Source organism: Dermacentor variabilis, chromosome 8 (genome assembly GCF_050947875.1).
Source record: "Dermacentor variabilis isolate Ectoservices chromosome 8, ASM5094787v1, whole genome shotgun sequence".
In the NCBI taxonomy this organism is placed as follows: domain Eukaryota; kingdom Metazoa; phylum Arthropoda; class Arachnida; order Ixodida; family Ixodidae; genus Dermacentor; species Dermacentor variabilis.
The window spans coordinates 16443033-16457191 of record NC_134575.1 but is presented as its reverse complement, the minus strand read 5'-3'; the positions used below and the strand labels follow the sequence as shown (position 1 = coordinate 16457191).

General features: G+C 46.7%; 1 protein-coding gene across 1 annotated transcript in view; it reads left to right on the top strand.

The window, feature by feature from the left end:
- Positions 1-14159, top strand: part of LOC142589709 (gamma-aminobutyric acid receptor subunit beta-like) — a 43951-nt gene that overhangs the window by 11947 nt on the left and 17845 nt on the right. The window contains exon 6 of the mRNA XM_075701258.1: positions 9357-9518. Coding sequence (XP_075557373.1) covers positions 9357-9518 — 162 coding nt within the window. The remainder of the gene's footprint in view (positions 1-9356; positions 9519-14159) is intronic.

Genomic DNA, 14159 nt, shown 5'->3' with positions numbered 1-14159 from the left:
GGGCACTAAACAACATAGTGTAGAAAGTTTCGAACTGAGAAATTATGTCATTAGTATTTGTTACAAGACTACCTTCGGAGTATATTTCCGGAATTACTTTGGAAATACCGTGACGTCGCTCGTCAAGTAAAGCTTGACGTGTTGGTTGCTCAGATTGCAGAGCACGCCTGTTTCGAGATCGAATTCGCGCACCTCTGTAACGTAGCGCGTCATACTTTTGTAACTCACATTTAATGTTTTCTATGTCAACAATGTAAGTGCCTGGCATTTCGCATTCAATCTCATAAAGGCTACATAGGCTCTTAAGAAGCGTTTTTTCTTCATTCTTTCTATAGAATGATTGCACCGATCCAATTTCTATAGCCACTGCACGAACCTCTTGTTTAAAGAGTTCCCAAGCAGCAAATAATGGCAAGTCACTAGAAAGAGAATTGGCTAGAGCCATGCGCACGCGATTAATAAATTCATGATCATTTAGGAGCTCAGAGTTAAGCTTCCAGAGTGCCCAATGTGGTCGGAAATTAGTTACAAATTTTTCACCAATGTTTGCGATAACCATACAATGATCAGAGAATGAAACGGGGATAGTAATGCAGGATAGTCCTCGAGAGAGGAGCGATGAAGAAACATAAATCCGATCAAGGCGGGCGTAGGAATGACCTTGAATTCTTGTATAAGAGCGAGCTCCCTGTCCCGACACTCCTATATCAACGAGCCCTGCATTTTCTATTATGTTAGACAAAACTTCACCACTCCTGTCCCGCTGAGTGTTAATGCCGCTTCGATCGTTGGGATCACATACACAATTGAAATCTCCCATTAAAACAATGCAGCGATCACAGTCCAACAGACTAGACACAGTATCAAATAAAAGAGTTCGTTTTGCAGCGTCATTAAATGCATAGACGTTGACTATGCGCCATGGCACACCCTGCAACACAAAATCACAACATATATATCGACCTTCAGTGTCGACATGATAACTAAAAGCTGAATAAAGTAGGCTCTTTTTCAGAAACAGGAAACAGCCCGCGGATAAACCAAGAGCGTGTGAAACGCAAAACGTTGTACAAAGACTTACTATCCATGCTATTTCCGCCTCCACTTTACCGATCAATATACATTAAATTGCCAGGCCACGATGTGCTAAAGCGAGTTCGCAAAATGTATTTATCCCCTTGCTGCAAAACATTCTTTTATAAAGTTCATAGTGAAACCATACCGGTTAAAACATGGCTACAAAAAAAGGGTATCTTTGTCTCTTCTGTTAACTGTCGCCTTTGTGATGTACCAGAGACAATTGAACATTGTTTTATTAGCTGCACCGACGCCATCCTATTTTGGGATGTCCTCCAACGGACTTTAAAGAAAGACTTTGAGATTAACGCTCATACTGTGCGATACCTGCTACCAACCTGTGATAATAGTGCGCCTTTCGATATGTTTTTTGTAATGGGAATGCACAGTTTGTGGAAAACGCGAATAATGGACCGCAACGCCGAAACGGTTGTACCTACAAGGGCAAATTTCATCCAAATGACACTACACCTAAAGCAGGTTTATGATGGACTCGGTGTACAACCGGACTGGTACCCTATTTTGTTGAGGTGCTTATCCTTGCCACCCTTCTAAAGTGACACGAACGTTTCTACTCACAGTATGAACGCTACCTTTTCTGTGTGTGACTTTCATTGTGCCCTCCATTCTCTGACTATGCAGAACTGGTGAACGTCTGGTTGAACGGTTGAATGCAACTATAATAAATACCATGAAAGAAAGAAAAAAAAAAGTACTCGTGGCTCAGTGGTAGCGTCTCCGTCTCACACTCCGGAGACCCTGGTTCGATTCCCACCCAGCCCATCTTGCAAGAGTTGAGCCAAAGCTGCCTAGAAACAAGCGCAGCTGCTTATATACCTCCGCGACGCCGCGAGCGACGGCTCGAGTTGGAGCCCCGTTTCTCCTCTGTCGTGACGTCACGGTGTCACGTGGTCAGCCTTAAAGGCGACGGCGCGAGTCGGAGCCCCGTTTCTCCTCTGTCGTGACGTCACGGTGTCACGTGGTATTGAAGGCGACACCGCCGCGCCTGAAGAGCTAGCTGGGTTGAGCTCTAGTAATATGCCAATCGTGATGATGGTGATAACTATACGACCAAGTCATTACGCCTCGATAATCTGCGCACTCTAGCGGAAGGCAAGCGTGTCACTGCATCGTACGAGCTGTTGTGTCGTTGTGTTGACGCTAAGCTCACGCCAATGTGAGCTGTGCAATCCGCCCCGTCTGTCCACGCAAAAGCGTGGGAGAGCCACTGCTGCACCTTCTCCGACCTCCCCCCTCCCCCACTCCCATCCCTCCTCACCTCCGCCTGCAACACCCTTCTCTCACACTTGGTCCAACACCTGCCGCCACAAGGGCGTCAATACGTCACGTATCGATATCACGGCGACTCCGCCTCTTGTTTTCACCGGCGCTCGCACGTGCTGCCGTATTTTCTCGACTACAGGCCGGCCTCGAATCCAAGTGGGCATCGAAAAAGGGGAGCACTTCTACGGGGCCATTTCGATCCAACGCTTAGGCGATACTCGAAATGCGACAGATGCGTTGCGACCGCGTGGCACGATGGCAACAACAGCGAAGACACCCCGACGACTGTGCTCGTTTCCATGGCGACATCGCAGTGACGATGACTGTGGGGCGATTGTGACGATGACGATGATGGCATGACGACCGTGACAACGACGATGGAAGCCGGAAATTCCCTCTCGGGAATTGGAAGTTACGTACGCCGTATTACGCTGTCGCATCTCGCAATTGAATCTTTATCTACATAGATCTGGACTGACGATATCCCCTCTGCGCCACGATGTGAGGAAATTGAATCAATGGACCACTACTTCTTATGATGTCGAGGATATTCAAACCAGAGGAAGACATTACCCGAAGCTCCACTCTGCGAAATTGTGTTAGTGTTAAGTATACCGCAAATATTAGAATTTGGGGTCTCGACACTAGGCTATAGCCTCAGAGACGCTTGTTGCCCAACGTTTGACTCTTAAACTGTAGCATAACGATTACCCTGTTAATTATTGTTGCTTTATTCTGCCTATCAGATAAGCATTCATTTCACTGAAATCAGTTTGTCGAAATTCTTTATTAACATTGTATTTATTCTCCCCTTGATTATAACCTCTCTTAACATTTTCCCTCCTGACTGCTCACTCGCATACTAGTCTAGTTATTTGAGTATCTCGTTTTATTTTTCATTTTACTTTGCGTTTTTCGTTTCAAATAAGAATTTTGCTTCAGATACCCCCTGCCACCCGATTATTGGCCTATCCCCCTTAGGGGGTACGAGCCGTAAACGAGGTCGATCATCATCGCCATGATCATCATCAGCATCCGCCCACGACTCGACAATAATGACGGCAAGATGGCACGGCGACTCCCACACCCTGCACTTGGATATGATCTTAGTCGAGAGCAAACGAATCCAAGACAGGAATGATACCGGGGGCAATGTAAATCTTATGTCGAACCACTTTTGTCCATTGCAGGACCATTGTTTTCCCATGTCGGGCAACTTTGGCCGGATATCACGATTTGTTAAGGGTGTCCTCTCTTGAGGTGTTCTGCCACGAAAAAGTAATGACGGCTTTTGAACAGACGCCTTCGATATCCGAGGTCCCTGAATAGCCCTAAAAGTAAAACAAACAAGAAAATTATTGTCAAATGTAAGCCTGTCATGTGAAAGCTTGTCATTTTGCGTATTCTAAAAAAAATATTCGTAATGGCGTTATGGCCTCGATCACTTTATTTCTGCAGTTGGCTCAGCTTTATACGCCAGTAGCTTTTCTAACAAATGCTAGGTATGGCTAACTGCCTGTTTCGATAAAAAAAATGTTTATATCGAACTATATGCAATTACATACGGTAGACTCCTCTCTGAGGAGGCGTGCTGAACTGCCCACGTCCAGTGGATGCACGTGGACACGCGACAATGAACAGCCGCGCGTTCGCTGGGGCAACACGGCCGTGGATGACCATCTATAGCACATCACGCGCAGCGCGAGCTGCCGTACAAGCATTAAAAATCTATCAATCGACCTGCAACGCCACCACAGCCTCTCCTGCTGCTGCTGCAGCCCCTATACTGCTCACCGGAAATAGACAAAGTGTGGTACGTCGGTCGATTATCGTGTCCCGGCTCCCACCCCACCACCTCAACCTCGACCCACAGTGCTGCGGGTGTCCTTTGCGCGATTGGTTCCGAGAAAGACACAAATGGAAGCAGGGACGAATACCTGAGAGGGAAGGATACGGGAAAATGGACGACGATGTGTTGGTGCAGAATGAAAAAAAAAGGAAGAATGATAGTTGCGCAGACAGGTCGTGCGCACTGGTCATCAAGCAATCAGTCTCTATGCACGACTTGTGGGGTCCAGCGGGATACAGTAACTGTACAAGCGTAGCGAGTGCCCGTGGCCAGACCCGCGACACGTGTTTGGCCCAGCACTGTTTGCAGCACGGGCATTAGTCCCCCCGAGCGCCTTTACATACAGATAGACTCCTTTCACTATATTCCTTTTTCTTATTTTTTTTTACTACTCTTCGTGTTACCGAACTGTAATGGAGGACCACGGAGAGGTGTTTGCGCAGGGCGTCGCACCGTGCGGAGCTGCGTTTCTATTACAAGATCGCAGGTACGGTGTTCACGCGTCTACGGTGTACGTTTCACTGAGTAGTAGCAGATTGCTCCCTCCCCCCCCACCCCCGTCCCCACGCCCCCACAGAATCGCTCCGTGAAGGTAGCGCTAATGTTCGGATCCCCATTAAACGGACGCGCCTTGAGCAGTTAGCTGCTTCAGTATCCGAAGGAAAGCATGCTCGCAAAAGTCAGCAGTCATAATGGTGCTACATATACACGAGTGCGAAGGTTGCCCGACGCACGGCAGACTTTGCTGCGTCATTCCTGAAGTCAGTGCAGTCCGCTAACCCCGAGGGGCACGCTACTATATGCGTGCGATACAGATTTATGGTTATGGCTCACCACAGCTACCTGCGAAAGAATCAGCGATGCAAGACATATAAAACTGAAGCATGCTCCGTTCCAAAGGGCTCCTGGAGTGGTGCGTAGTAGCATAGCCGATTTCACGCTCAGACACGCACCGAATATAACTGACAGACCGGCTTGGTCAATGGGCAAAGTCTGAAGCACGAAGCGAACAAGCCAGTGTCGCAAGCATTGCAGCGTTCCGGCATACAAAAAAGGACGTGATCGTGTTCCATCTGCTTCGAACTGTGCCTGACCGTCAGTGTCATGATATTAAGTATTTTTTGTCACACACGTCATCGCCTTTACATGCGACAACGTGCTCAGCGAGCCACCACGCAGGCTCCTCCGGGCTTTGAAGGGAGGCGACACGCGAAGTAAGCACAATATGACACGCGAATCCGTAGAGGTATTCCAGAAGGACAAAGAACTTAAAGCCTGTGCAAGAGCCAGGCTTCTTGGCTTTTTGTGCCACTTGCGACACAAGGAACGACCACGGCAACTACTACTACTACTACTACTACTACTACTACTACTACTACTACTGCTACTACTACTATTACTACTACTGCTACTACTACTACTACTGCAACTACTACTACTACTATTACTACTACTACTACTTCTTCTTATGCTGCTAGTACTAGCACAATGATGTCATATTACTGTGCTGCTGATGCTGACGCAATTTTTTATTTCCTTTCTTGCCAGAACTCGCCCATACACGTGGCCACTGAGACCCTGTTCAGTGTTTCGCTGTTTATGGTCGGCTCCCGGTATAGTTTAGTGCACGCGTACACAGTCGGGTGCTGAGCGTCGCAACTGCGTCGTCGCTACAGGTATACGAGTGTACAGTACACAGGTATACAGGTATACGACTTACGCCGACATTTGCCTGCGGTGATTCGTCAGGTGGAGTATAGCATTAGTTTGTTTCACCATTTACAGATAAATGTTTTATTCAAAGCGAACAGACATCGGCAGTTCAGCTAGAGGCACCAACTGCCATAGCGCAGCAGCAGTCCTTCGTTAACGAGCCTAAGGCATCCGCAACCAGTCGTTTTCTTGGTGAGACGCGTTCAATGCACTATAGTCCAATCATATGTCATTTTTCGCATGCTATTGCGAAGATAAGCCGCGGTTATCGATATGAAACCACACTGTCACAACACCAGTTTCAAGCCTCAAGGCGCAATCACCCTAGATTTGGCCAAATTTCTCTTTTTGTCCGAACAAGGCTAACATGCCTGATCAGGGGAAACTTCCCTAAGGTTAACAGCTCTGAAGTTTTAGTCATCCCACTAGACGTCTACGTACGTCTTCCGTTCCAGTACACTACCCGACTAGGTGCTCTGTGTCGAAAAGTTCTGCGCGATGCCACATTAAAGAGGCGAGACTTTCTTGCGGTTCTTCGATGTGGTTGTAACTTATCCGCTGTCCTTCAGTATAGGAATGCATTAATACTTTAGAGTCCAGCCTTACCAAGACGTCAAACGTGCGAAGTCGTGGCCAGGTTATTCCTGGCCAGCAGGGCGCAGCTGTGGCCCTAGTTATGGCTGGACATTTTCTTCTCTTATTATGGGCCGCAAGAAAAAGTTAGTGAGGCTCTCCTGCGATAGGAAGTGCTGCATTTGAACAATCCCAAGCAATTGCTAAGGGTACAAAAATTATCGTATCCTGTTTCATGGTGCTGCATACGTGGTGCCAGAGTTCCTCCTGGGCGCCTTATGTTTTCCTTTCCGCGAAGTCATCTTTCATTAAGAAAACTTTCACGGGAATAGTTCCATTACGGCTGCTCACAATATTTTATATGCGGGTTCCGTGCGTGGTCGCCTCATGCCGTTGTCCTCTTCTCGGTGTTGGATTGATACACTGCGCACGAGATTGTTCTATCCAGGAAATGTCACGAGTGAATGGATTTTTTTTTTCTTGAGCAGGCATTTTTTGAGCTCTCCTTGCGGTAACGCGATGCCGTGTACACCACAGCGAACACCAAATTATGGTGACTCAGTGACAGTGGCATTGAGCCGGAGAGCAAAAGGACGTGGGTTGGACTCCGAGCCGTGGCCGTATCGCCCCAATGACGGCGTAAGGTGAAAACGCTCATGTACCTAAGTAATCCGGGTGGTCAAAAATTGATCGGCAGCCTTCCACTACTCCCTCCCACATCACCACTGAGCAGGTTTAATTATGTATTTTTTTATGGTTTTTATCGCCTTCAGTGCTATTTTAATATTATGGAGGGGACGTGCACAGAAAAACAGTGCAGTCGCTGCCAACTTGCTTGTGACCTGCAGCAACACTGCATAAGTTAAGTGAACAACCAAACAGCTAGGTAGAAGAATAAAGCATGATGGGTGATGGTAAAACTTATCTGCGGGAGATAGAGAGATTTGGTCTAGTAAAATAATAGTTAACAGAGAGAGAGAGAGAGAGAGAGAGAGAGAGAGAGAGAAGGAAATTTAGTTGATACTGGGGAGGTTTGCCTGGCGGCATGCCTAGCATGCTAGTCGAGAGGGATAGGATACAAAATGAAATGACGCTTACAGTTCACAACAAGGATATACAACATACACAAAGCACAGCATTTGGCTCTCAATTAAGCTATCTCGTTATTCCCTGGTGACATGCCTGAAATTTGTTGATCTGCGAGAGGTGCAGAACTTCAGTCTAGTAAAATAATAGTTAACAGTGAGAGGAAGAAGGAGGCTTAGCGGATGCGGGAGAGGTTTGCCTGGCGGTATGCTTAGAATGATAGTCCGGATGGATGGGATAAAAGAAATGAAATTATGTTCACAGTTCGCAACAAAGATACATAACATACACAACACATAGCACTTGACATTCGATTAAAGTGTCGCACTGAGACCAGAGTCCCTAAGAAAGCACGAAAGATGGGTTCGTTGCACGGCATGCTGAGGCAGTGCTTGCCCGTGCGCCAAGGAAGTGTCTTGGTTCAAAGGATGACACTTGGTGAATGCTGAGTGCGGACATTGAGGTGGTTCTTTGTAGTGCATACAGCCTACAAGCGCAGGTTAGGTGGGCTGTATCTCCTCGCACTTTGCACGCAGGACACCGCAGTTAACCTTTACCAGTGCATAACAAGCACAGTTCTACATCACGACCACAACAGTGACCTACAAGTACCTTGAGACCGGAAGCAAACAAGTAAATAAATATAAGTACAATAATTTTATTGGTCGGTTCATTAAGTCAAACACATAAATTTTCATGATAGGCAACGAGCGAATTATTTCTTCGCTTCAGCCGTAGTAATGATAACCGATTTTAGCAAGTTATGAAAACTCGACAGAATGCCAGTAGCTCTTTTCTCTGAGAAGGCTGTGGTTGCAGAGCTGCTCTGGCGCCTCGTCGTCGCGCCAGTGTGACTTTGTAAGGAAACGCCCTCCTGGGAATGCGGAGGGAGAGAGCGTAAGCGCCGCCAGCACACCTTTTCAATGTAACACTGGCAGTGGAGAAAGCGTAGGCCCTACGTACGGCGAGTGTTGTCCGACGCAGGAACAATGTGGCCTCACATCGGAATAACGTCGGCCCTTTATTAACGCGAAAGCATTATATTTCCCATGAGGCAAAAGCGCTGGCATTGCCTGCAACGACTGCAACCAAGAATCATCAGCGTCTTTTATGGTTGAGCTGGATCAAAGATGATTAAGGTTGGTACAAATTACAGCAAGGTGAATTAAGGTGAATTAAAGTGGATTAACGTGAATTAACATGGATTAAACTGGATTAAGGTAGGGTTGTGAGGGAAAAGTGACTATGGTATCACGTCACGTATTACGTACGTAAGCAATTAATTAGACAATTCATGACGCTTTCGATGATACTGAGGTGACTGTCAATTTCTTTTTGTGTTTTGACTGTACGAAAAGCACACGGCTGTCCCCCCCCCCTTTTTTTTTTTTTTTTGATGCGAACAGCTGTCTTTGGTTCTTTCGTCCGCTTTCCTGGTTGGTGGTGCTTGGAGCTTGCGCAGACGCATAGGATGCGCGTGCTCTACTTCATTGCTTTGCCAATGGCCAAATGTTGTATCCAATTACATCTATTTAAGACGTCCTTACAGGCAATCTAAGTTATACAGCGACAGATGGGCTATAGTTAAGGGCTCTCTGTTCTCTACGAAAGAACTCGACGAAACAACTAAACACTACCTAAATATGCTCGCTTCAATAATGAGAAAGTTTTCTCGAAGAGTGCGGCTATTCGCTTAACTTGACGATCATCATCAATGGTTGCAGCCCGAACTTTATCTTCACTAGTACCTTTTTCTTTTTTCTTCATCTCTCAGTGTCCACGCCAGAAGACACGGCCACGCTGCACTGGATGGATGATGTGGGCAGTCCGCAACGCAACTTCTCGGCTGCCATCCGCCTCCTGGAGGACATTAAGCCTCTGCAGTTCGACCTCAAGGTTCCCGTGGCACACACGGCCACTGAAGCATGGATGTTCGGCAAGTTGGCATGTTTACACATGCAGATAGATATCGGCATGCAAGCAGATAGTAGGGCGGCACGGACACTTGGATAACGGGTGGTCAGTGGCTGGCGAATGTCAGCTGTTGACGGAGCAGACTGGCATGTTAGCAAAATGGACTCTGGTAGGATCCGAACGTAGACGTTCTCGACGCCGTTTCGCGTGGGCTCCGCTGAAGTGATACATTTTCTGCGAGTATGTTTCTACTTTGCGAGGCCTAAATGAAACGATATTGAAATGCTTTACCTACGTATTGGAAATTATGTGGAACAAGAATAAGGGTGGTGTACTGGGTATTCCACGAAATGCGTTCAAAGTTCCTGTAAAAATAGGGAGGATGCGAAAAAAATGATTTCCTCTAGATTCCTTTTGACCACGTAGTCATACATATGAATGTGACTCAATGCAGTAATTGGCGAAGTAATGATATAAATTAGACTATTAGATTAAATTAGATATAATTAGACCTATGAAAACACTATGCGGTTGATTCAAATGGAAGACTAGAAGCGCGCCATTCGAGAAGCTCATAAAGGTTTCTGAACGTAGGAAGAAGCTGATGTTGCTGTTTGTTATAGCGTAACTCATGTGCGTCTATTAAAGGTGTGACATTTGCGCTCTGGGGCTGTTCAGCTTGACTTTCTGCGTCAAATTCACCGGAATTGGTTACGTAGTAACAATTATCATCGTCACATTTTTTTTCCTTTTTTTATATATTTGGTAAACGGTTACGAACTCCTCGGATGGCGTGTTTGAAGTCTTCTATGTGGATCAATCACGCGCCTCTTATTGTATAAAAGGTAATTAAAATAATTTGCCTAATTACTCGGCTAATTACTACATCGAGTCATTTTTCAATTGTAGGACTCTGTGGTGAAAGCAATCTAGAGGAAACGATTTATCTCATATTCCATATACTTAATGAGGAATTTCGAAGCGTTCTGTGAAACGCCCAGTACAGTATTGTAGCGGCAAGGAGGGCCACCGAAGGAAGAGCCGCCGTTCAAGTACAGCTCTCCAATATTTTAATAACCCCGCGGGAGCGTCCACAAGCAAGTCCTTAAGAGGAGGCTTTAGCTCGGGTGCTCCCATCTAAATACATGTAAGAAGAGAATTCGTTTTCCTCGGCAACCACTGCACCAAATTTGACGAGATTTGTTGCATCTAAAAGAAAAACTTAAAATCTGTTGACTGTTGGTTTCGAATTCCTGAGTTAGGTCGTCAATTTATTCATAAAAATTGGCAAAATCGGGAATTTTCAAAAATCGAAACTATCAAGTTTACAACTCTGTAACCCAACAACGAAAAATGATAATACGATTCTGTGAATTGGATCTAATAGTACATCTAAAGCGGACAAAATTAATACGTTACACATGAATATAAAAAAGTGTAGTAGTATGAAAATACAGCTTTTGCAGAACCCTTGTAACCAACGTAACAAATTCGCGTAAGATGTAAAATGACATATAGAATTTGTCCGCTTTGAATGATCTAATGGATTCCGATTACAGAACCGCGCTATCTGTTCTTGATGCAGAGCTATGAATTTGTAAACTTCGTGCTTCTATTATTTTTTTCAAACTGTTGAATATTTGAAAATGGTTTTAACAAAATTGAGGCTTGAAATGGAAATTCCGCTTCCAACAGTCACTAGAATTTAACTTTCTCTCTCAATTGCAACAAATTTCATTAAAATCGGTCCAGGAGTTATCTCAGAAAAACGTTTTTGCATTTTACATGTATTTGAATAGGCCGCGTCGGAGTTGGGCCCGAGCTAAAAGAGAGAGAGAGAGAGAGGAAAGGGGAAAGGCAGGGAGGTTAACCAGAGAAAAAGATCCGGTTGGCTACCCTACACTGGGGAGAGAGGGGAGGGGGAGGTAAAGTGGTAACAAAGTAGAGATAAGGAAAGGAAGGAGCCTAGACACACAGTCACCATCGGTCACTGGCACCGAATACTGTCATCGCACAGCACAGTGACACTTGCCACACTATCAACATTTGTTCAGGCTACAGCCGCCTGTCCAATCCTGTCGCCCTCAAAAACCGCAACAGTGCCCTCGTCGCCCTCTGCTGCGATGGCTTGTGATGGCGGTATTGTAAAATAAGTTCCTCTGTGAGAGGTCTTTGGTCAAAGCGCGCTATCGCGGTTGCGAGTGATTGTCTCTGCAAATTATATCGAGGACAGTCACAAAGAAGGTGTTGAAAAGTCTCCTCGTTACCACAGTCCTCACACGTGGCGTCGTCGGCCCATCCAATTCGGTAAGCGAAAGACTTGGTGAAAGCCACCCCTAGCCATAGTCGACAAAGCAGGGTAGCTTCGCGACGGCAGAGTCCAGCTGGAATACAAAGGCGTAGAGGGTAGTCAAGATTGTGTAGTCGGTAGTCGTGAAAACTTCCAGCGTTCCACAAGGAGAACGTGATGTCACGGCTGATCATTCGAAGTTTTCGAGCGGCATCTGTCCTTGATAACGGTATCGGCTCCTCTTCGTCCCCTTGAAGAGCCGACCGAGCAGCGTTGTCAGCGTGTTCATTCCCTATGACTCCGCAGTGACTTGGAAGCCACTGAAATGTCACGTGGTGTCCTTTCTCAGTTAAGGTATGAATGAGTTCTCTAATCTCAAATACCAGTTGTTCGTGTGGTCCGCGCCGCAGGGACGATAGCAAAGATTGCAGTGCAGCCTTCGAGTCACTGAATATTGACCACCTTCGAGGTTGCTCTTGGCTGACGAGACGAAGTGCAGCGCGAAGGGCTGCAAGTTCCGCGGCCATCGGTGTCGTTGGGTGACATGTCTTGAAACTGATGGTGGTGGCTTTCGCTGGGAAGACCACGGCTCCAGAGGAACACTGGAGAGTTGCCGATCCATCAGTATAAATATGTACGTGTTCGGCGTACTTCTCGTGCAAAAGGAGCAGAGTTAGTTGTTTAAGAGCAGGTGATGACAGCTCAGATTTTTTCCTGATGCCTGGTACGGTGAGGTGCACTGCGGGTCGAGCCAAACACCAGGGAGGAATCGATGGCTTAGTTGCGGGGGTGAAGCCTGACGGGAGGCAGGTGGAATACTCCGAAATCGTAGTACAAAATGCTGCCTGCGGCCTTTCTGACGGTAGTGTTGCCAGATGGTGGGAACAGGCACGGGCAACGTGCCTAATGTGCACTCTCAACACTTCTACCGCAATGTGTGTTTGTATAGGTTGGTCCCGAGCAATCGCAATAGTCGCTGCTATCGATGTGCATTTTGGCAAACCAAGACAAACCCTGAGAGCCCGAGCTTGAATAGCCTGTAGAGCACGGAGATTTGTCTGGCAGGTGTTGGTCAGTACGGGCAAACTGTATCTCAAGAAGCCCAGAAAAAGAGCCCTGTACAATTCCAACATTGCATGCACTGACATTCCCCAAGTCTTTCCTCCCAGAAACTTGAAAAGTTGGGAGATTGCTGTCAGACGCTTCTTCAAGTAGGTCACGTGGGGGCTCCATGAGAGATCTCTATCAATGATTATGCCAAGAAATTTGTGAGTCTTCTCATAAGAAATTAACTGGCCATTTATTGATATGGCGTAGGGTGTCATTGGTTTGCGAGTGAACGCCATCAGTGCACATTTGTCTGACGAGATTTCAAGACCTTGGTTACGGAGGTATATAGCTATTAGAGTAGCAGCTTTTTGAAGTCTTGCACGTATCTGAGGACGTGTCACACCTGAGGTCCATATACATATGTCGTCGGCGTACATTGATATCTTGATCGCTGCTGGCAGATGATCAACGAGACCAATGAGTGTGAGGTTGAATAGGGTAGGGCTTAGTACACCGCCTTGAGGAACACCTCGGTACGTGTAGTGTAGTGCGGTTTTACCATCACCGGTACAGACAAAGAAAGATCTCATAAAAAGGTAATGAGAGATCCATTGGAAAACTCGACCACCTAGACCAACCATCTCAAGAGCATCGAGGATAGCCTCGTGAGATACGTTATCGTATGCCCCCTTGACATCCAAGAACAAAGCTGCACATAATCTTTTGCGTGACTTTTGAAGCTGGACGTACGTAGCGAGATCAACAACACTGTCTACTGAAGAGCGATCTCGACGAAAACCAGCCATGCAATTCGGTAACATGTTGTAGTGCTCCAGGTACCACTCCAAGCGGGCAAGGATCATCTTTTCCATTATCTTTCCCACACAGCTGGCCAGCGCTATTGGGCGGTATGAGGTGGGTTCAAGTGGGGACTTGCCTTGCTTCAGGAGAGGGACCAAGCGGCTTATCTTCCATTCTTCGGGAACCATGCCATCCTGCCAAGATAAGTTGTAGAGACGTAACAGTTCTCTCCGTCCGCCATCACTCAGGTTGTTCAAGGCGCGGTAGGATATTCCATCTGGTCCCGCGGATGAAGAACGCCTGCATAGAGCAAGAGCCGCTTCTAGTTCCTCCATTATGAAAGGAAGATCCATGCGGCCGTCACGTGAAACAGGGATGCGACTGGGGGCTCGAAAGCCTGGACCGGTTGCTTGGCCAGCGATCCTTGCACAAAAGTCTTCTGCAACATCAGCCTCTAGCCGCCCCTGGAAGAGCGCCAGTGCTTTGAATGGGAAGCGTTGTTCAGGGAAGGAACGTAGACCA